Consider the following 23,675-nt stretch of genomic DNA (forward strand, 5'->3'; position numbering starts at 1 on the left):
ATATTCCACTTATCTGGATTAAAACATTGCAAAAATAAATATAAACACAAAATAAACAGCAAAACATTTATTGACTTTAAGCATCCAATCTTGACACTTCACTGAAACAGCAATATGAACTAAATAATTAGAAAATCTAGGTTTCCTCAATGATAAACTGAGAAAATTTTAATAGTGCAAAAAAAAAGTAAATTTGTCAAGACTTTTTCAAATTCTAGGCTGAATTTGGCTGCCATGGCAACTATTTTATCTCTTGCATTCAAAAATAAAGCACATCTAGTTCTCATCCTGTGTTAACAACAAATTACCCACAATAATATCACTGTATAAACTTGTATGATATGCCAAACTAATGGCTTCATGAATAAATTTGGTGCAAATTAAGCCCAACTAATGGGAAGTAAAATGTTATGGTACAAAAACATTTTGTACTTCATGGACAGGTGATCATATATTCTTGTATATAAGTTGGGTCCAAGTGCCGATTATGATCTATGCCTTTGCAGTTGGACTTGAATTATAAGAGAGTATATACCATATATTAATATACTTTGGATTAGTCTCCTTTGGGAAGGTGTCCCTTATGATTGGTGTCTTCCAAGGCTGGTTTCTCTACCCTTGAAATCATTATCTGCCATACTTTTGTTCATTCATACTTGAAATATATTTAAGGATATCCAATTTTTATGAAACTACTGGAATGATGTGAAACTTGCTCACATAAATAGACCCCTGCCTCTCACACATACCACTGATGCCCCCATGACAGAGAAGAAGAAAAAAATCTTCCTAAAATATTGTAAGTACAATGATCTGTCTGGATGCATATTTTCTATTGGCCATAAGACATAAATCTTTCACAGTGAACATCAAAACTCTTAGACTAATTGCATTCATAAGATTCATCTATAAAAAAAGGGCAATACATCTAAACAAAAATGTCAGGAGTAAAAGTGATTTATTACTATACGTATACTCAGATGATCCCGATAACAATCATCAAGTTTCATAGCAATTCATTTAAAACTGTGAGACTAGATGCATTCACAAGTCTGCCAAACACCGTATTCAGGTGCAAGTAAAAAAGGGCTATAACTCTTCCATGGCAATCCGTCAAAAAATGGGGGACTACTTTCTCTAATAAGATTGTGTGACAGATGGAAGGATAAAAGAATATGTGAATTCCTACATATCCCCATCTGTATATGACAATCATTATGTCATTGATATAATGTCGTTTGTTATCTTTTAAATAATGAAAATGAAAAAGGCTTTATACATTTTTAATACTTGCAACAACAGTTCTGTGAAAGACAATGATATGATAAAGTATATGAAAAGTATACATGGATTAAAGACATTTTTTACAATTTACATTCTGCCATAAAGGAGTTGTGCTGGCTTTCTGCTGAGGAAAAATGTATGTAATGAAGAGATTCACTCACCAACATACACTTTGTGCATGTGGTAAAAGTTGTTTATGACCTTCAACAAGTGAAATTTTGAAAAAGTTTCCATTACCCTTTCAGATATAATTAGATGGATAATTATGGAAAGAGTACATACCATATTTGTCCATGTAATTACCCTTACTTGGGAAAAATATTGCTTATACTTGTCTATGATGTTACCCTTGGTGATAATTATTTATCACATTTGTCCATATAAATACCCTTCCTTGGGGGTAAATATTTATCATATTTGTCTACATAAATACCCTTCCTTGGGGGTAAATATTTATCATATTTGTCTACATAAATACCCTTCCTTGGGGGTAAATATTTATCATATTTGTCTACATAAATACCCTTCCTTGGGGGTAAATATTCAAGCAAGAAAATGCAAAGCAACCTAGCAACCTAAACATTGTTTGATTGAGGTTGGATTGTTTGGAACCACATGTATGTAGAAATATACATATAAAACCCCCAAATATTCCAACATTTCACACTAATAATAAAATCAATTCCTTGGAAAATTTACAGTTATTAAAAAGTCTGTGTCTTCCAACCCCACCCCACCCCAAGAAGCAGCATAATGAAGCTGAATGAAGGCTCAAGACAATTCTGAATTTAAGTTGTTGTTTTTAGAGTTTACTCTTTAAGTTGATCAGTATTTAAAACTATATTTTCAGAATGGTTATAAAATGGCAAGCATAATCAATTGTAATTCAACCAATTTTTTTCACAAGCAAAGAAAACTGTCTAATTAAAACTTCAAAACATTTACATTTTTAAAACATATCTTGAAAAAGGTTCCTCTTTCATATTTAAGAAACATATACATGGCCTAAATTCTGAGATTATATAGTTAGGTACATTCCATTGAATTAATCAGGACATTTTGATAAAACAGCTTCTTTTTCATTTTATATCAAAATACCAACAAAATTTAAACTTTCAAAAGTATCAATCATTAAATTTCAAACTCCTGTGATTAAGTCTTAACTTTATGTTAGAAATTCCTGATACAGTTCACTGACTTTATATAGGCCTATTATACAGTGCAACTCCGCCATAACGTGCTCCTGATAATGCAAATTCGGATATAACACAGTTGTGGCATGGCTCCTGAAATTTCATATATTCATTCACACATGAAGAACAAATTTATTTCTTCAAAGTACGTGAAATAGAGTATAAAAAATGTATTATCATTTTGGGGAAGAGATTGCGTGTGAATTCGAATATAATACGATTGTGGTGTGGTTCCTGAAATTTTAAATACATGTAAGTGTATTTTTCTCGGACTGGGAAATTTTTTTGTGTGTGTTAAGTATGAGAAATATTGTGTAAAATGTTTATTATCATTTTGGGGAAGAGGTCGTGTATGAATTTTAATATAATACGATCATGGCATAGCTTCTGAAATGTAACAATTTTACCAGGTTCTTGAAGTGTTATGCCAAAATAAACATTATTGGAAATGTTACTTATTACTGATCCATGAGTAAAGCCAGTAAGTCATCTTTGTGATTGTTTTCAATTAATTCTGTAAACAATCATTGCTCAAACAAAAGCCAACATGTGTTTCTTCATTAACTGCATACACAACCAAGCAGCAGAAAATGCGGTGGATGATAAAAGATTCTCACAATTTAATAAACATCAAAAAATGAAAGCCACCAACATGTTTGCTGGGCTTGGCGGTGTTATTAGATGCAATCAGTTGACCAGTAAATAATGTCCCTTTTATTAGCTGGAAACTGAAAGGGTATGAAGTTGTACATGCGTTCAGCTTAAAAATATTTATAAAAGTGACTCGTGACCATTGCAGGCTACTGCACTTAGTTCTCTGGTTTTACATGGGTATGGTGTTTGTTTATGAACTCGTTACTGATTTCCTTTTTTTTATAAAAATATTTTACTGTTATGGAAAAGCAAGTTCACAAACGCAAGTTGTTCTCTGCACTTTGCATACTGATTAGTATAGTAGTTTTCACACATTTCTTTTGATATTCATAAAATCTAAAGTAAAAGTTATATGCATGCTGAAAACATGTGTTGATTGTTAATTATTCATGCTGTAGTCATTCAAACCAATAGGTGTACAAGCGTTAATTATTGGAAATTTACAATGGATTCATTGACTACACAGAAACACATATGAGAAAATTTTAGCAGTATGAAATTTGCAAAGACACCGTTCATAGACCCTGGAATGTAATGAACCATACACATGCTTCGTGTTTCTCAACCTAATTTTGCTGTTATTTTTTTCCCATTGAATTCAGACACATAATGATCTGTGACAAAATTATTGAATAGTTTATATATGCATGCAATTTTTGCAATGGAATTACATGTATTATGGATTAACTGCAAGCCCTGACAGTCGATATCAGATGGCAAGTAAACGATGTTAATACTCTGTTCATGCTATATATTAGATCTGGGACAAAATTATTGAGTATTGTAAATCTGGGTGCAATTTTTCAATGGAATTACATGCATTATGGATCAACTGCATGCCACAACGGCACGATAGTAAATGATTTTGATACCCTATTCATCATATACATTAGACATGAATACATTTATGAGTGCTGATGAGATGTTCTCTGAAAAAAGTATAATACTGCAAAACCCCACATTAACATGACCCCGCTATTAATGCGATCTATTTTTTTGGACCCCAATTATCACACTATAGCAGGGTTCTAATGTATTTTATATCTCAAAGAAAATATATTCTGAGATAACACTGTTCAATATATTTCAGAATTTCTTCAAGAAATTTAAATTTTTAATTAAAATATATGTCGAGTAAGTAATTACTTATTTCTTGGTCTCAGTTCAGATGCACTCTCCTAAAACCTACATAAATATCTAAGAATCATTGACGTCTTTCGCCCAATCTTAAATATATTTAACAAATTATTGTATACATCAATAACAATTTTATGAATACTGATAAAAAACTGCTGACAAAACTTTCATGGGGAGGTAAATCAGACCTGAACTAAAATCGACTTTACAATCAGTTATATTTCATGTTCCACTTAAGTTTTACAGATATCTGACTTTGCACATGATTATCAAAGTACAACACAAAATTAATAAAGATTCAATTATTACAATATTCTTATGGATTACTACTGACACTCGAACACAATGTATCACTTCTTCTGTACTGATATATAACTTTCTAATCTGTCATACAAAATATTTCACTTTATCTGTACTGATATTTAACTTTGCTGTCAGTCATTCATAATATTTCATTGCATTTCTACTGATATCTGACTTTGCAGTCATATGGTCTTTCAATGCCTTGACAGTGGTATCTCACTTTGCAATCAGTTATGCACAAGATTCCACTCTGACCTTGCTGTTATTTGACTGAAGTTGGTGATATCTTACTTTGCAATTAGTCATTACTAAATTTCACAGCAATACTGATTTCTGACTTTGCAATCAGTCATACACAAATATATAACTTTGCAATAAAGTCATACACTATATTCCACTTCAACATAGCTGATACATAACTTTGCATCAAATATACATCTACTGGACTAAGTCTGACTTGGCACTAAGTTATCTATATATTACATTCATTTGACTAGCTTGGACTTGAGCAGCTAGTTATATTACATTCAACTGACTGGCCAGCAGTCAAACACTGCATGAATTTACTTTTTGAAAACATACACTGTTACAGCACCTTATTGTTTACTGCAATTTGTGGGGATATTGTTATTCAGTCTGTCCATTTGTGGGCATATTGTTAATCAGTCTGTCCATTTGTGGGCATATTGCTATTCAGTCTGTCCATTTGTGGGCATATTGCTATTCAGTACATCCTTTTGTGGGCATGTTGCTATTCAGTCTGTCCATAAGTGGGTGGGGATGTATATATGCATGTGTACAATGTCACTAAAACTTCTACACTATTAAAGCAAAAACCCTATGGGTGCACGTTGTAATTTTTCTCATTGTAGCAGGATCATATAATTTAGCGTTTTATATAGTAATTATGTTTTAATTGGTTAGAATTAGATATTTTTATCATTTAATATAAAATTCTAAATTGTATAATCCTGTTTCATCATACTCTCGGTGGAGGGAGGAGGGTGACGGAACTATGATAAGATCCTTTCTTTTAAGCTATTAAGATTCTTACAAGGCAGTTTGCATTCAAGAAAAAGATAACAAGTTCTAAAAATAACATTTGCCCCAGGAAAATACAGGTGAAGCCAACCTTAGCTCTTGGGTCATATTCTTGAATTTAATACACTGAATGAGAAAGTGAACTTGTAGGTGTGACCAAAGCAGGGGTGGGGGTGGGGGTAGGGGGAATAAAGTCATGCCTAGGGATATATGTTTTACTAGTACAGATGTGTAACAGAAATTTGACAAGATCATTCTGAGCCTGAAAATTTATATAAATTGTATCAATCACATCATTAAAATGTCATCACTAATTAATCTCAAACAATCATTTTGACTGTGCTGATAACTGTCCTACTGAGTCCAATGTCATGCATTTACATGAGCAGCCAGTCACAGGGCAGTCAGAATGATTCTGGAACCAGTTACGTATATGAGCAGCATGGCCACCATGACGACATGTCTGACACCAAGTGAACCAGTCTCCAAATGAGCTCAGTTTCTCCTCGAAGTCTGAAACAAAGAGGATTTTACTGTAAAAGAACTTAAATCTCTGTTCATTTCAACAGTCTAACAGGTATATCCTTAAAGTTTTCAGAATAAATACTTCATCAAATTAAACTTTTAGCTACAAACCTTAAAATCACTAAAGTTCAGTTATTTTCAGCAGGTAAAACATTTTAATTGCAGGTAGAAGTATAATTTATTATAGATGATGGCAGATATCAACAATCCTGTACAAACTAGTCACATCTGCAAGTCAGTGTGGTTAATTTTCTGCTGGGTATTCTAGATAAAACTGGTATGCTATATTTTACTAGTTCACTTAATAATCAACGAAAAGTTTAGTAAAAAGAGAACTTAATACCAGTTGTGCCCATAATAAAGCTTTTCCCCATTTTAATGTGCTTCCATATAATGTAATTCTGGATATAATGTGGCAAAAATTATAATTTTTCATACACAGAATTTTGAAATCAGGCTGAAAACTTTATATCTTAACCATTGTACCTGATTTGGACATTGCCAAAACATGTTTTTACCGTCAGTGTTTGACTGTAATTAGTCACTGTTGTATTCAGTTAGTGTCAGATACTGTATTCCTAACATGCTATGGCACACCCTAAAGTAACCCTGTCGCTGCTAATGAGACATTATTGTAATTGGTCCATGTTTTGTACTGTATTTGGCAACAGTACATGACTAACACAGTTTTACTTTAGCAAAATAACCAATCCACCTGATCAGTCAGATTTCATCTCTGTAAACATATAAAGACCAAATTATTGTAGTTCATTGTTTACAGCAAATTGGACAACAACTGATCACTGGGTTAGTGGCAACATGTCTTAGGTTCATGCCACAAGTTTCTGTGATCTGTTGCCATCCAAGTGTGAGTAAATCCATCCAAGTGTCAACCATCCAAGTGTGAATAAAATCCATTCAAGTCTCACCATCCAAGTGTGAATAAAATTCATCCAAGTGTCACCATCCAAGTGTGAATAAAATCCATCCAAGTGTCACCAAGTGTGAATGAAATCCATCCAAGTGTGAATAAAATCCATCCAAGTGTCACCCATCCAAGTGTGAATAAAATTCATCCAAGCATCAACTATTCAAGTGTGAATAAAATCATCCAAGTGTGAATAAAATCCATCCAAGTGTCACCAAGTGTGAATGAAATCCATCCAAGTGTGAATAAAATCCATCCAAGTGTCACCCATCCAAGTGTGAATAAACTTCACCCAAGCATCAACTATTCAAGTGTGAATGAAATCCATCCAAGTGTGAATAAAATCCATCCAAGTGTCACCCATCCAAGTGTGAATAAAATCCATCCAAGTGTCACCCATCCAAGTGTGAATAAAATTCATCCAAGCATCAACTATTCAAGTGTGAATAAAATCATCCAAGTGTGAATAAAATCCATCCAAGTGTCAACCATCCAAGTGTGAATAAAATTCATCCAAGCATCAACTATCCAAGTGTGAATAAAATCCATCCAAGTGTGAGTAAATCCATCTAAGTGTGAATAAAATCCATCCAAGTGTGAATAAAATCCATCCAAGTGTCAAAAATCCAAGTGTGAATAAAATTCATCCAAGCATCAGCTATCCAAGTGTGAATAAAATCCATCCAAGTGTGAGTAAATCCATCTAAGTGTGAATAAAATCCATCCAAGTGTGAATAAAATCCATCCAAGTGTCAAAAATCCAAGTGTGAATAAAATTCATCCAAGCATCAGCTATCCAAGTGTGAATAAAATCCATCTAAACATCAACCATCTAACTGTGAATAAAATCCATCCAAGCATCAATAAACAATGGTTTAAAATAACCTCATCTTTGGTACATGTAATTAAAGCTAGTGACTTCTGAGTCATTCAGTGTGAGTTATCCACTCACCAGAGAGAAAGTGACAGCTAACCACTGATTAATGCTTACTGGCATACTAGTAACGAAGCTACAAAAAAGGTCCATTTTAAAAATTGTCGCTGAAATCAGTTAGATCTAAAAGTGAATTCATTTTGATCTCTATGAGTAAATGAATACTAAAACCTGTTTACTTAAATCGTTTGGATAAATAGTGAATTGAGATATTTATTTCTCAATGGAGACATTCAGGAAAAAACAATTTTATTTTAAAGAAGATAAATTGGGTGTTTGGAAGTGACTTAATCTAAATTAGTACTTTTTGTTACCTAAGGTTCTCAATTCCGATGCCATTGGACTTGAAATGGATTACATGCACACACACAAGTTTGCATGTCTGCTACTGTTATAAAATTGATAAATGTGCTACCATGGTTCAGAATTCAATGTCTGATGCAGAGAGAGATGAAATATGTGGCCTATGTATTGAACTCCATACCAAGGTGAACAAATCTTTGATATGGTACTAGGTCGGATTTTTCCTTGTAGATGAGAAGTCCAGATTGGTAACAAGGGTTATCATGTCTTGTTAGATCAAACTCCCTGTTATTTCTACGGACTGTCGTCCAGGAAACTTGATGTTGCCACCATAGAAATGGTCCAGACATGTGCCATTATTCGATTCTTCAGATGAGTAAAGACCCAGGGGCTGATGTGCCCTAATGGGAGTGCCCTGAATTGGTATATAACTTTGTAGGTGAATTGCAGGAACATCTTGGAAGCCTTGATCAAGAATAGGGACATGAAGGTATGCACTGTTCAGTCCACACTGATGGCAAAGTCTTCCTCATGGACGGCATTCAAAATGAGGTTTGGTGTTTCCAAAGAGAACTAGCCGGTGTGAGTGAATTGATTGAAGGCGCTTAGGTCAATGACCAGATGCAGAGTGTCATTTGCCTTTGAGACCAAGAAAATTCTGGAATGAATGATATGACCCTCTTGGTGCTATTATCTACTGTGGTATGTGAGAACTGTTGTTTTCTCTAGGTGGAGCTTTGATAGAATGGTTTTCAGAAGTTTGTGTCCTATGAGTTGCCATTGGGTCCTTTTATTGATTTCCTTTATCAATGATGTGGTTGTGGAAGAGAGCAAAAATGGTCTCATGGGTGGCTTGTTTGCAAACATCTTCAATCTGGCCATTAAAAAGAAGGTTAGAGGTTAAAGGTTGTGCTTTTAGCTTGGTGTTATGGTGGTCATTCATGCAAGTGCAGGCAGACACCACTTGAGTCACATTCTGCCAAATGTAAATTTTTAGCTGCGGTTATGGCATTGGTCAAAGTGTGTCGATTGGTTCTATTCAGTACTCAGGCCATTCTTGAAACTAACTCCTATGCTTGCCCTGAGGTATTCAGATTGGGAAAAGATAACCTATGTTCAGCCTGTTGGAAGACAGCCATAGAAACGAAAGTCCAACATCGAAACCACGGCAATAATATAGTGCATTAACTGCCAAGTGTTATCAAAGGCCATCCAGTCCATACATATGAAGTGTGGCTTTGTCATCCTAAAAGGGCAGTATCATTATCAACTGCTGGGGTTTCCAAATGGAATATAAATGGGCTGTTAGTGAGCCCAAAATATTGATGTTTGGCCCTTCATGATCCGTAGTATTTGGCCTAGGCTGGTCGCAACAGAAATGGCCATCCATGTGGGGAGGATATCATTAGTTTGGGATGGTTTACAGGATATTGAATCCATGTAACCTGTCCATATGTCTGCTGAGTGATAGGGAATTTGGCTGTTTGTTAGGTCTGTCCCTCGCTCTTCTTCAATAGGAATCAAGTCAACCCCAGGTGGCAAGGTAGATGCAGTCACCAAAAATGCTGAGTCCTGTGGTGATGACTTGGGTGCCAGTGCCATTTCAGAACGCGTCAATGTCTGATGCTTCATGCCTCAATGGCCACTTGATTTATCTCAATTGTCTGCCAGAAATTCTCACACTGAGGAAAGGTCTGCATGCAGACTGATGACGTTTTTGTCTTGAGCTGTGTGTTTTTGTGCTTTGTCCATAGTTCTAATATGTAAGACAAACAGAGCAAAATGTCTAGAACTGTAGCCCTGCACCTGTCATTTAGAATGAAATGTCTGTGTAGAGCAAAATCTAAAAAGTTGACAAGGAAATTGATAATAGTCTAAGAAAGCAATGAAGCATACAGGTAAATTATAATGACAATATCATGTGAAAGGAGGAGAAGTATAATCCTGTGGGCCTGCACTTGTGATGTTTGAATAGTGCTGGCACAGAGCTATACTGAATGATGGTTACCTGGAAAAATGTAATCTCAATTACAATGCTACCTTAGGGAAGGCAAAAGATGGCATGTACACCTAGAATCACTGATGCATTGCATTCCAAGGAGAACGAACACCAATGAAGAGATCACTCTGCCCAACCACCACATAGGATGGCAGACAACCTTTGCTCCCTTTAGCAAAAAGTAGTATCTGGGAGGGCTAGATTTGCAAGGTAGTAGACATTCTCCTAAGGTCTTATGACTGGGTAACATACTTAAAGAAATATTTGTCTTTGTGGGAATATTAATAAAGCTTAGCTGATCTGATTAGAGATTAGGGAGGAGCACAAACTTAATAATTTGTATGACACTACATGATAAAAGAATCATGTGTCAAATATAAATATTATTATATTACTAACCAAAATAATGCATAAAAAAAAGGAGCATGCAAAAAGTTACAATGGGGCTCTTACATAATAATTTATTGTTGAACAAAAAGGTTTAAAAATTAACCGATTTGAACATCCTACCAGCTACTGCTTGTATCATTCAAGAAAGATTTGCATGAATATCTTGTTTGATGAACAAAGGTCCATGACTTAACACACAGCAGCAAAGATGTCACAAATTATATAATGCTGTTGTGTGTAATGTCATTGTTATGGAATGCAGCTAAGTGTAATGTTATTGCCTTGTATTGCTGCTAGTAGTAATGTCATAGTTGCATAATGTTGATAGTAGTAATGCCATAGTTACATAATGCAGCTAGGAGTAATGCCACTGTTATGTAATGCAGCTAGGAGTAATGTCATTGTTATGTAATACTGCTAGGAGTAATGCCATTTATGTAATATTGCTAGGAGTAATGCCATTGTTATGTAATTTTGCTAAGGGGTAATGCCATTGTTATGTATTTTGCTAGGAGTTATGCCATTGTTATGTAATGTTGCTAGGAGTAATGCCAATGTTATAATGTTGCTAGGAGTAATGCTCCTAGGAGTAATGCCATTGTTATGTAATGTTGCAACGAGTAATGCCACTGTTATGTAATGCTCTTAGGAGTAATGTCATTGTTATGTAATGTTGCTAGGAGTAATGTCATTGTTATGTAATGTTGCTAGGAGTAATGCATTTGTTATGTAATGTTGCTTGGAGTAACACCATTGTTATGTAATGTTGCTTGGAGTAATGCTATTACTATGTAATGTAGCTTGGAGTAATGCCATTGTTATGTAAAGCTCCTAGAAGTAATGTCATTGTCATGTAACGTTGCTTGGAGTAATACCATTTTTATGTAATGCTCCTGGGAGTAATGCCTTTGTTATGTAATACTGCCAGGAGTAATGCCACTGTTGTGTAATACTGCTAGGAGTAATGTCATTGTTATGTAATGTTGCTTGGAGTAATGTCATTGTTATGTATTAGTGCTAGGAGTGATGCCATTGTTATGTAATGTTGCTAGGAGTAATGCCATTGTTATGTAATGCTCCTAAGAGTAATGTCATTGTTGTGTAATGTTGCTAGAAGTAATGCCATTGTTATGTAATGTTGCTTGGAGTAATGTCATTATTATGTAATGCTGCTAGGAGTAATGCCACTGTTATGTAATGATCCTAGGTGTAATATTGTTATGTAATGATCCTAGGAGTAATGCCATTGCTATGTAATGTTGCTAGGAGTAATGTCAATGTTATTTAATGCTTCTAGGAGTAACGTCATTGTTACATAATGCTGCTAGCATTAATGTCATAGTTACATAATGTTGCTTGGAGTAATGCCATTGTTATATAATGTTGCTTGGAGTAATGCCATTGTTATGTGTGTGTGTGTGTGATCTGGATTTGTAACGTAGCTTTACAAAAATTTCAGTCATATCGCTATGATGTCTGCAGTGTGAAAGTTTATAGTGATATCTAGCACTGGGGCATCATGCCACAGACATGTAGCATGATGTCCCACCCAGTCACATTATCCTGACACCAGGCCAATCAGTCCTAACACTAACCTCTCAAAGCTGGGTGCCAAGCGAGGCAGCTGTTAGTACCATTTTTGTAAGTCTTTGGCATGACTTGGCCAAGGATTGACCCCACAACCTACTGCACCCGAGGCAGATGCTCTAACCACTAGGCCACCGGAGCGGTCTTGCCATTGTTATGTAATGCTGCTAGTAGTAATATCATTGTTACATAATACTGTTAGGAGTAATATCAATGTTACATAATACTGCAAGGAGTAATTTCATTGTTACATAATGTCACTAGGAATAATTTCATTGTTACATAATACTGCTAGGAGTAATGTCATTGTTACATAATGCTGCTAGGAGTAATTTCATTGTTACATAATGCTGCTAGGAGTAATGTCATTGTTACATAATGCTGCTAGGAGTTGTGCCATTGTTACATAATGCTGCTAGGAGTTGTGTCATTGTTACATAATGCTGCTAGGAGTAATTTCATTGTTACATAATGCTACTAGGATTAATGCCATTGTTATATAATGCTCCTAGGAGTTTATGCCATTGGTTAGTAATACTGATCGGGGTAATGTTATAATGTAAAATACACTGGTATGTAATACTGCTAGGAGTGATGTTATAGTGTCAAATAGACTGGTTTGTAATACTGCTATGAGTGATGTCACAGTTTCAAAGTAGATTGGTATGTAATACTGCTAGGAGTGATGTTATAGTGTCAAATAGACTGGTTTGTAATACTGCTATGAGTGATGTCACAGTTTCAATGTAGATTGGTAATGTAATACTGCTAGGAGTGATGTCTCATTTTTATAGTAGATTGGTATGTAATACTGCTAGGAGTAATGTCACAGTGTCAAAAGTACACGGGTATCTAATACTACTTGGAGTAATGTTACAATGTCAAAGCACACTGGTATGTAATACTGCAAGGGGTGATGTCACAGTTTCAAAGTACTTTGGCATGTAATGCTGTTAGGAGCGATGTCAGTGTTAAATACATTGGCATGTAATGCTGTTAGGAGTGATGTCAGTATTAAATACATTGGCATGCAATGCTGTTAGGAGTGATGACACAGTGTCAAAGTACTTTGGCATGTAATGCTGTTAGGAGTGATGTCACAGTGTTAAATGCATAGGCATGCAATGCTGTTAGGAGCAATGTCAGTTTTAAATACATTGGCACGCAATGCTGTTAGGAGTGATGTCAATGTTAAATACATTGGCAAGCAATGCTGTTAGGAGTGATGTCAGTGTTAAATACAATGGCATGTAATGTCGTTAGGAGTGATGTCTGTTAAATACATTGGCAAGTAATACTGTTAGGAGTGATGTCAGTGTTAAATACATTGGCAAGTAATGCTGTTAGGAGTGATGTCAGTGTTAAATACAGTGGAAAGTAATGCTGTTAGGAGTGATGTCACTGTTAAATACAGTGGCAAGTAATACTGTTAAGAGTGATGTCACAGTGTTAATTTCTACAATATGACATTAGGCGACTAATCTAAAACAAATCATGCAATAAAACTGATTGCTCACCTGAAGGTTCTTTCTGCTGGTACAGAGCTGATCCAGAGGGTGTTCCCAAGTTCATTAGACATATTGAACACCTTGGTAATGGCTTCTTGCAACCTGGGCAACAGGTTAACTAGAATAGATATGTATGCATGTATGTATAGGGTTTAATGGCATGTCAGCACAATCCTGGCAATGTAGTGTCAATGAAAAACTGTACAGGAAAAAATAATTTTATTATCAGTCAGTATTTACCAAATGAAATCATCATCTGACAATGAATTATGTTGGGAGTCAGCCATTTTCGAGTTTTCCAGGCCAGGTAGCACTTGTTTTAACCAACATTTATAAAACTCCTTGCAAAATATGATGAAACTATGACATAATGCTTGCTCCAGTGCCCTATGTACCAATTAAACTGAGTTTGAAAAAGACCCTGTCAAGCTTAATTACCATGATGTGTAAACAGTTGCTTACCTGTAAAATTACATGCTGTGACAATTGCTATAGGACCTCTACTGAACATATGCCATGACAATCACTTTAAGATTAAAAATGTCTCCTTAAAAGAGACTGCATTTAGTAAAACACTTATTTTATCAATATTGCCTTTAAACTCTAGCAGTTCCATTTTACTGTGGTGTCAGACATATTTATGACAGTGGTAGAAGAACAGGAATTGTGGGAGGTTTTCCTTGTCTGGTATCTAGGGGCTCAGCAGTTTCAATACTTTCTAGACTACAAACTTAATGAAAAACTTGACAGAATCACCAGACCCATCTGAAATTCTGGCATATTCTTTAATTCAACCTTTGTTTGATTTTGAACAGGAATTAATACTGTAGGCCATCATTATGCTGCTCTTTTTGTAGGCTTGATCTAACAGGTTTTTAACATCTCTAGCCATGTGGGTTTTTTGTTACACTGTAACATTGACCACTGGGGTCTGAGGTCTGCTGAAATTTCTGTGGGTTGATGTAACTAATTTCCTGGCTGGGTGTGACTGGTTTCTTTCTGATAGCAGTGAGTTTCTTATTTGCCATATTGTTAAACTGATTACTTGCTTCACTCTTGAATGGGTGGCTGCTGGCAGTAAATTTGGTTTTGCCTTGTGGCCAAGTAATGTCTGGGTAGAGAACGAATTTGTGAAAAGTTTCTTCTCCATGTTAGCCATATTAAAACAGGAATTAATCAGACCATGCACTTCTAAATATCACCTAAATGTAAGCTCAAGCCAAAGTAGTGAGCAATTGTGTAACTTTAATTGGACCAGATGGCAATCTAATAAACATTCTGAACAACTGCTGAACAAATTATAACATCATTAATGACACTGGTACATGAAGTGTCATTATAATCATCTCTGTTATGATCATCATCTTTGTCACTGTCATCATTGTAATGATTACATCTTTACATTTAACTAAACAGTTTTCCCATTGGGCTTGTGAATGTGGAACAGGCCCAGTACAGCCTCCTACATGTGATTTTGAAGCAACTAATGAAGGCAATCTGTTTGCCATGTGTTGCATTCAGTGTAAGTGGAGAAGAAGATACTGGTAATTAAGGAGAAAAGAAGCTGGTTTGTTGCCACTCAAGTTGTCATTTCATGCAATGAACCAGTCCAAAAGACGCAGGTAAATCATATCTATATATTTTTAAAACAGGAGACCCTTTAGAGGACTCTATTATTGAAAAGAATTTCCAGAAATCCAAATTAAGACAATTTCTTCTTTATGATCTTTGATATTCATAAGTGATAAACAAAAATTTAAAATTGGCCAATGAGGTGGCAATACTGGATGTAAGACTGACACCATTTTCATTTACTTTGTTTTGTTTTGTTTTCTTTTGGTTTTGTAGGGTTAGTGCCATTTTCAGTACATAATAGAATATGCATGGCAGCCAGTATATTCAGTGATGGAAGAATATGGGAAAACCATGGAAAGAGCCACTGACTCAGAAAGCTGGTGGAAAGTTTTCTTACATACCCACATTGTTCAAGTTGAGATTTTAACTTGTGCTGACAGGTGAGACATGTTGAGTGAGCTGCAAAGGAAAACACCTTAGATCACTTGGCCACCTAGGGGGCAATTTTTGTTTAGGAACACCTGGATGTAATAAAGTTTTGATGAGAATCACATCTCAGTGTGATCATGCATTAAGAAAAATAGGTGATAAAATGATTTTCCAGCTAGCCACCATGGTAGTGTCCATACTGCATGTGAGATCTGCATAAGTTTCATTTAAGACAAATTAGACTCTGCAAGAGGACTTCTGGTGAAAAGCACATGCTGATATCACTTTTTGTTTAGGACAAGAAGCTATAAGTGCACTTTCAAGATGGCTGCTATGGTGGCCATACTAATGACAGGCTGGCACCACTTCCATTTAGGATCTACCAGATGGCAACCTTAATGAATACTGAATCAGCACCATTTTCGTGTATGACCAACTGTTTAGGAAAAGTAGCTGCAACCTGATTCTGATGTCGCTTAAAATGCTTGCCATACTGGGTTTTAGATCAGCACCACAAGGACCAACTAGACATCATAAGAAATCCTTTAGTGAAAACCCCATGTTGATGTGAGGGCTGTTCCAATAAAACATACATGGGACCCAGAGAAGGCACTTTTAAAGTGGGGTACTTACCCACAGATGCAATTTGTAATTTTCTTATCATTTGAATATGAACTCTGTGAAATCAAAGTACCCTGGCATATATTTTTAAAAATCTGCCTCCCCTGAGTACCATGTATGTCTAAATGGAACAGGACTGACCATCAATTTAGCAAACACAAGATTTACAAGTTGGCTGCTTTGACATTGTATAATGTTCAGTTTTATTTGACTTTGTACTTTTCACATGACAACACTTGGATTTAAGTGTTACAGTTTAAATATCCCCATGATTAAATCAGACGGAATGTTATTTTATTAAATTGTAATTTATTCATTTCTACTTTTGTGTACTTAATGTGAATACTGCTTTATATAAAAATACCTTGTTTTTATTCATCTGTTAGTTTATAATTCCTTAAACTGCCAACCTTATCATACAAGATTTTTTTTAATTTGATGAATGCTGTCATTGTAACAAGTGTCAGCCGCATTTGTAATTCTATTGATTCTCATACTGGACTCTGCCTATATCTAGAAAAGAGAAGTGTGCATTTAATATCTAGAGCCTGTGTCAAATGATGTCCACTGATATGCATGATTTATTTTCTACCATCATGGGCTAGTGTTTGCCACTTGGAATTCTTTTTATCTGATTTCGAATATTGTTTTGTGTTTGCTTATTCATGCCTTTTAAGGAGCTTACAGTAGGGTCACTAGAGCATGCGTGTTTGAGATTTTTGATGTAACTAGTAGCCTCTGATTTTTTTTACTGGGATACTTTGTTGTCAATTGCAGAGAAACTACCTAGATTTCTCTGCTCATTTATGTCTGGGTCCTATGGGTCTTCACCGCTATTTTATTCAAAGTGGAGAATCATGGGTAATTATACGTTACATATGATGCAGGAAATGGATGACATAGGTTTTTATAAACAGAGATCCCTTTTTTGTCGAGCTTACCTTTTTATTTAACAAGAAAGTAATGAACTTTAACAATGAGCATAATCTAAGGTGTGGATGGGTGCACAAGTAAAGAGTTTTTGTTGTTGTTGTTGTTGTTGTTGTAGGATTTAATGCCATTTTTCAGCACACGATAGGCTATACATGGCGGCCAGTATTAATGGTGAAGGAAGAACCCGGTAAACCCTGTACACACAGAAAATCAGTGACACTATGTCATGCTTCTGGTTAGGCCGGCCCAACAATTAGACATTTTTAGGATTCTTTTATTTGTCTCAGGACAATTATGTGGTCTTCCTCCTTTTGGCAATCATCAAGTAAATGACCTTAAATCTGAATGTAAACTAGGAAAAAACCCATAAATATTAGGCTGAAAGTAATGAATGATAATCTTACAAATTTCATATTTTAATACAAGAACTGTCTTTTTCCAAACACTGAAAGCCGTACATAGAACAAGTACCCCCAAAATTCCATACTTGCTTAAGGAAGACAATGCATTACATTATCTGTAGAACGCTGTCCTATATTTCTGCACTGTAAAAAGGCAGTTGTTATGAATACTGTATATACATGCTTATAAGTAGTTCTGGTTTGGTGCGTTATGGCACAACACCACAATTAGGTTATTTAGTACCAAGGCAATTAGAGTGAAATGCCCTGCTCAAGGGCCAAACCACGGGAGCTGTTCCAGGCTGGTCTGATGGTAGGATTTAAACTAGTACCATTTTGAGTCAGGCATGCAAACTGCTGAGCAACCATGGCTCCTGCTTATAAGTATAGTCCAACTGCTAATTGTTCAAACAAAGATCTCTCCTCACATAATGCACCAGCAGATCTGAGTTCATGCAGTTTGTTAGGAATAATCATTTGAACAAAAAATACAGACAATGATCTGCCAGCACATTATGCAATGACAAGTAGTGCATATACCATAAAATAAACTTCTCCTTACTCTTGGTTTTGTCTGTGTGGAATGCCCTCCTGACATCATGTATGGCCGCACTTTGCTGGCAAGAGTCATGTTGCAAGCCACTGACTTGCCACAGAAATTACAGCTTACAAATGCGTGAGTTGGAACTCGTATATTTGAATCTAGTATGTGGCGCAAAATATCAAACTTTGACCTGAAACAGCGTAAAGAAGGAAACAATAAACAAACAGAATATAAACGCAAAACCTGCTATTCCTCTATGGTCTTAAACTAAGTAACAGTAAGAAGCAAAACCAATTTTTTTGTGTGTAAAACTTGAATAATTTAATTCTCTAAGTTATAAAATGCAAAGTTAAGAACAACTTAGAGCAATATGAATCAAATCCGAAATAATTCATAAAAAGATTTACACAAGTCCAAAAGAATCAAACAATTTGAATGAATTATGGGTCCTGAATGTACTGACATACCAGTAGCCTTGAATATGCCAAAGTGCCAGCGGTCCTGATGTATCGCAATGGCATTGTCCAAAACTTCTTTGAATGAATTCCCCAAAATTCCCTGAATAATAATTTAGTCCAGTCAATGAGCACTTTGTAATTCCAATGAAAAATCCAAGCAAATGGTTTCCTCACAAATATTATCTAATAACATGAAACACAGACCGATATTAAAATAAGAACAAAAGAAAATAGGAATGAATCAAGTGTCCACCACTTAGCCTTATATAAACACTATAGCTCTACATCATATCATCTTCCTACTCGATCTACGCCAGAATACCTTCCATCTGACATATATTACAATACCTCACAACTCAACAGAATCCTACTGACTCAATGATCCAATGGGAAATTACCCCAACTTGTCAACAGGTGTATTAACATTGATTTTAAGACTTATAAGCACCTATTTATTACTAATATGCAATCTACAGTCATGCACCAAAAGTAAAAACACAATAAACATATATATAACAGTCCTTCATACGGACTGATGCTATACAGGACAAAAACAATAACAAGATTTTCAAAATAGTTGCTGTAGCAGACGAAATGGATGTCAAGATTGGCATGATTATCATTCTGGACCAACAAGACATCATAAGAAGTCTTCTGGTGAAAACCCATTCTGATATGACTTTCCATTTTGTAGAAGTAATGACAACAAGATTTTCAACATGGCTGCCATGTGGCCACAATGGATATCTCAAGAAGTCTTCTGGTGAAAACTCGAAGAGTTTCAAGATGGCTGCTGTGGTTGCAATATTGTTTATTAAATCAGCATAATTCATAAAGTCTCATCTCATTGATGAAAAGCATGTCATTCCCATTGAAATGTTGACTGAGACTGACTGCTCTGGAATTATATATTCTTTTTCGTAATACTTACCTGATTATAATACATTAGGAATATATCCACTGACTTGCTAATTCACCTCTTCCAGACTTGTTTTAGCAACAGTGGTGCTAAAATTTTGTCTGCTTCCAAGCAAGAATGGTCCTTCTGCCTGGCATCAAATCCCACTAACTTGTCAGATGTGCATTATCTTCCCAGAATGTAACTGTAGGAAGGGATTGGGAGGGTATGCCCATATTTTGATCTGGTAAGTATAATCAAAGATATATATTTTACTCCATAAACTATTTCTTTTTATAAAGACAGAGAATGTGGTCTCTGACCTCCATCTCACAGTTGGATTTGTGCTCAATAGCTAAGCTAGTGGCAGCTGCCCTATTTCCATTAACGAACATGCACAATAAATTCATTTGTCTTCAGTTAATTCCTTATAAGCAAAACAAATTAATCACCATATCCAGGATGACAGAGACTGAGTTGATATATTGTCCCTTTTTGTGACTGGTATGAACAAGAGAGATCTTCCTCTCCTGATCGCTTAAGGTACCTCTTATGATCCCATATAGGGTCTTGTACACGCCCTTGGGGTGAAGAAAAGAGGTTTCAAGACAAAACCTGATTCCCTATGAGCAGGAGCCTGTCCTTGGGAAATTAAAACAGGGGTTGACGTAAGCAAAACTGAACAATAATAGCAGACTGTCAAGGTATTTCATTGATCATGCTTAATGTAACTACACAGCTATGAAGCAGGTTCTGCACCAGGAATGCAGGTTCAGTATCTCTGGGCTTAGTAGGTGCAACTGCATTTATGACTGTTTGCACAGGAGTGGGAAGAGCAGGATTTTTCTAGGATTTTCCAATGCTAACTTCAACAGATTGATGATCCATGATTTTCTCGCTAGAGGAGAGAAATCATGATTAGATGGCAATCCAAATCAATCACTTTTTTGCAAGACTTTGGGGATCTGGGGGTGGGGTGGCAAAGTGTATTTATTTCAGCACATGAGAGTACTTGAAAACATTCAAACTCCCTGGGATGAGGTCGACTTGGATGTGGATTTGTTAACAAATACAGCACCTGAAAATATCCCAACATAGAAAGCCAATGTCTTTGGACTTTTTTCCCTTGCGTTCTGAAGTAAGTGCAGACTGCTGGAGAGTATGAGAATGACCTATTCAGATAGTACCTTCTGAAAGACATGCACCACAGACATCATGACCAGAAGATTAATGTGTGATACCCTGGAGGCCAGACCCCACTTACTCCTTGGAAGGAATGCAGGACATTTGCTAAGATGGGACCTCATGTAGTCCAAGCTAAAATCATTTGGTCAAAGAGGCAATGATGAGCCACCACTGGGATAGAAGGATCTTTTACTGGGGTCTCATGAAAAAGCTGTCCAAACTGAGGGTATCTACTTCCACATTGAGTAGACCCAAGCGGCAATGAAATTCCTACAATTTGATGCTTTCAGTGAATGGTCCACTCCACACCATCGAGATTATTTCAAGACATCTTCATAAGAGCAGTACATCTGGTTCAAAAGGGTTGTGAACTGAGCCCAAGTGAATGAAATGCTGAGAAGAGCTGATGTTGTCCTTGTCCTTGTTGACAAAGAATCTAAGGCAAAGCAAAAGTTAAGTAGGTGACAACATCTTGACCAGCCTAATGCTTCTGTAGAATGCTATGTACTTTGACAGCACTATGTAGAGGTGGTTTGCTCTATCCATAATTCTCATGAAGCCCCTGGAACTGATATTTAGATCCAAATGGGAGTGCCTTGAGCTGGTAGAGTGTCCAAGTGTAAAAAATTAGAATTCTGTAAAGAAATGTGAATGGGCATGTATAAGCTGTCTAAAACATCCTCCTGAACAGTTCTGAGAACCAGTCTCAGTGTCTCCATCCTGAATGTGGTTCCTGAAGGAAGCAAATGAGAAAATTTTAATCCATGATCATATAAAGTGTGCATGGGGTCAGGGAAAATTTTGGAGTAAATCCTAGTAAGTTTGCATAGTAAACTATCTCAAATGTTCTTTTGAAAATACAATGTTGATTCTTGCTGCAAAGATCTGCTTCATATAGGTATCTTGGGATATATGTACTGAATAACTGGGAAAGGGCACTGAACAGAGTCTTTACAAAGAATGTTTAAACCCATGAGTTAGAAGTGCAGTTTTATCTTCCATTCCATGGACATGGGCTGAATTTTTCTCAACAGGATGTCAGAAACAGGCAACATAAGCATGGCATCATCTACTACTTAGTTATGATAGGAAGTGAATTTGGGACAAAATTGGTTCTTATTTCCCCAGTACTTAGTCATCTATGGCCTGTGGAAACTGGGTCCTAATCAAGAAAATAGAAGTGGAACAGATGTTTCCCATCTGGAATATTTAAGGGGTCTTTCTTCTTTAATCCCACCATGAAAAGGAGGGTATGGCTCTTAGCTGATGTGCCTGTAAAATTTGGTGTTGCAATCCATCAGTGACTTTCTGATTTTGCTTTTCTTTTCAGGGTAGTAAAGAGAAATGCATCTCTTCACCCCAAGTGAAGATTAATGGGCACAGCTATGGCACTGAGTGTTGAACTGCTGTTAGCACATGAGCCATATGAGAGATGACTCCCAAGTAAAAGTGACAGCAGAGTTCTGAATGAAAGTGTTTAGACAATGATTAGATTATCCAAAAATAGTCTTACAAAAATAAGTTAAAAATGGGTACTACCACAGTGATTTTTAGTTCATAAGCATAGAGGACCCTCATGTGAGTGATAGGACAATGGAGCAGCTAAAACAGACTATGCGGGACAGTAACCAAATTTCTTTTCATGATGGAAGACAGTAATCTCCAGGTGTTTGTCATGTATTGTCTGCAACTGGTGCAGGGGATCCAGACATAGGGTATTGCCATAACTGTTACTGGGCCCAGCTGGAGCCAGGATCAGTCATGGAACATCCTGAGCCAAACTGCCTGTATGGGTCTGGTACTGTGTAGTTTGAGATAGTTCACCAATTTAGGTGCTGGATATGCTTAATATGCTAGGGAACCATGTCAGATCATGCTAAAATTGTATGACTGGTACTATGTCTTAAACCTGGGATTAAGTATACAGTGAAAATGTAACATAGTATCTGATTCAGGTGCTGTAACTGTCATGGCCAGGTGTTGGTTATTGAGTTTTAAAACAAGAACAGGACATGCCAGTTGGCGATGAGGGTTGCCCATTCATTCTCAGGCCAGTACACAGCATTAAAAAGCAATGTGTACAACTTGGCTTGTACCCAATACCTTTGATATACAGATGAAGTGGTTTGTTATCAGTCAGTTAGAGGCATTGTAATCTTGCCTAATGTTCTGACTGTGAATACAGAGAGCAGAGCAACGGCACAGATAAAATCAGCCAAGCACTGCATTAAACTAACTGTGAAGAAGACACTTAGCATATAAAACATTTCATTGAAAACCTGACATCAACAAAATGTAACAACATGTAAAATCTGACAATTGTTTGAGAGAATTCATATACAAGGTTGAGTACTGTAGCTGAGGACCCTAGGGAAGGCAATTACAATTTTGCCAACATGCTTACGGAATTTGTCAATAGACTAAAGGAGTGTGAAATACTTATCTACAATAAAAATACAGATAAGTCCAAAGAATCAGTATCAAAAATGGATACATTATTTGTGGGGACTCGAGAAAGAGAGTACTTCATGGCAGGAATAGAAGTAGTAACTGATAAACTGATGGAGTCTGGAATCGATCTCTGTATAGAGGGGAGACCACCCTTGTCTGAATTCCATCTTGGCAATAAGGAAATGTATTATGACTGGGTCAAGTATGTTTAGAAGAAACAAACAGTAAACCTTTAAACAACTCCAGAACACTGTTTCTATCATGGCATCATATAACCGATTGGGTAACACATTTCTCTGATGGTATGCTCATGCTCAAATGGAATTGCACCACCTTTTTTGAGAAATATTTAGCTGACATGTGTGGTGGAGGGGGATCGTGAACAAAACATTTC

General features: G+C 36.1%; 1 protein-coding gene across 5 annotated transcripts in view; it reads right to left on the reverse strand.

Annotated features, from left to right (window-relative positions):
- Window positions 1-52: 52 nt before the first annotated feature.
- The window catches only part of LOC149779287 (GATOR2 complex protein MIOS-like), a 131,320-nt gene continuing 107,697 nt past the window's right edge, over window positions 53-23,675 (reverse strand). For all 5 annotated transcript variants that reach the window (XM_089939893.1, XM_089939896.1, XM_089939891.1 and 2 more), the window contains 3 exons: window positions 18,308-18,479; window positions 13,796-13,904; window positions 53-6,125 (listed from right to left, as the gene is read on the reverse strand). In XM_089939893.1, coding sequence (XP_089796019.1) covers window positions 5,941-6,125; window positions 13,796-13,904; window positions 18,308-18,479 — 466 coding nt within the window. In that variant the 3' untranslated portion in view covers window positions 53-5,940. The remainder of the gene's footprint in view (window positions 6,126-13,795; window positions 13,905-18,307; window positions 18,480-23,675) is intronic.

Source organism: Sinohyriopsis cumingii, chromosome 17, assembly GCF_028554795.1.
Source record: "Sinohyriopsis cumingii isolate HCF-2022 chromosome 17, ASM2855479v2, whole genome shotgun sequence".
NCBI classification, from domain to species: domain Eukaryota; kingdom Metazoa; phylum Mollusca; class Bivalvia; order Unionida; family Unionidae; genus Sinohyriopsis; species Sinohyriopsis cumingii.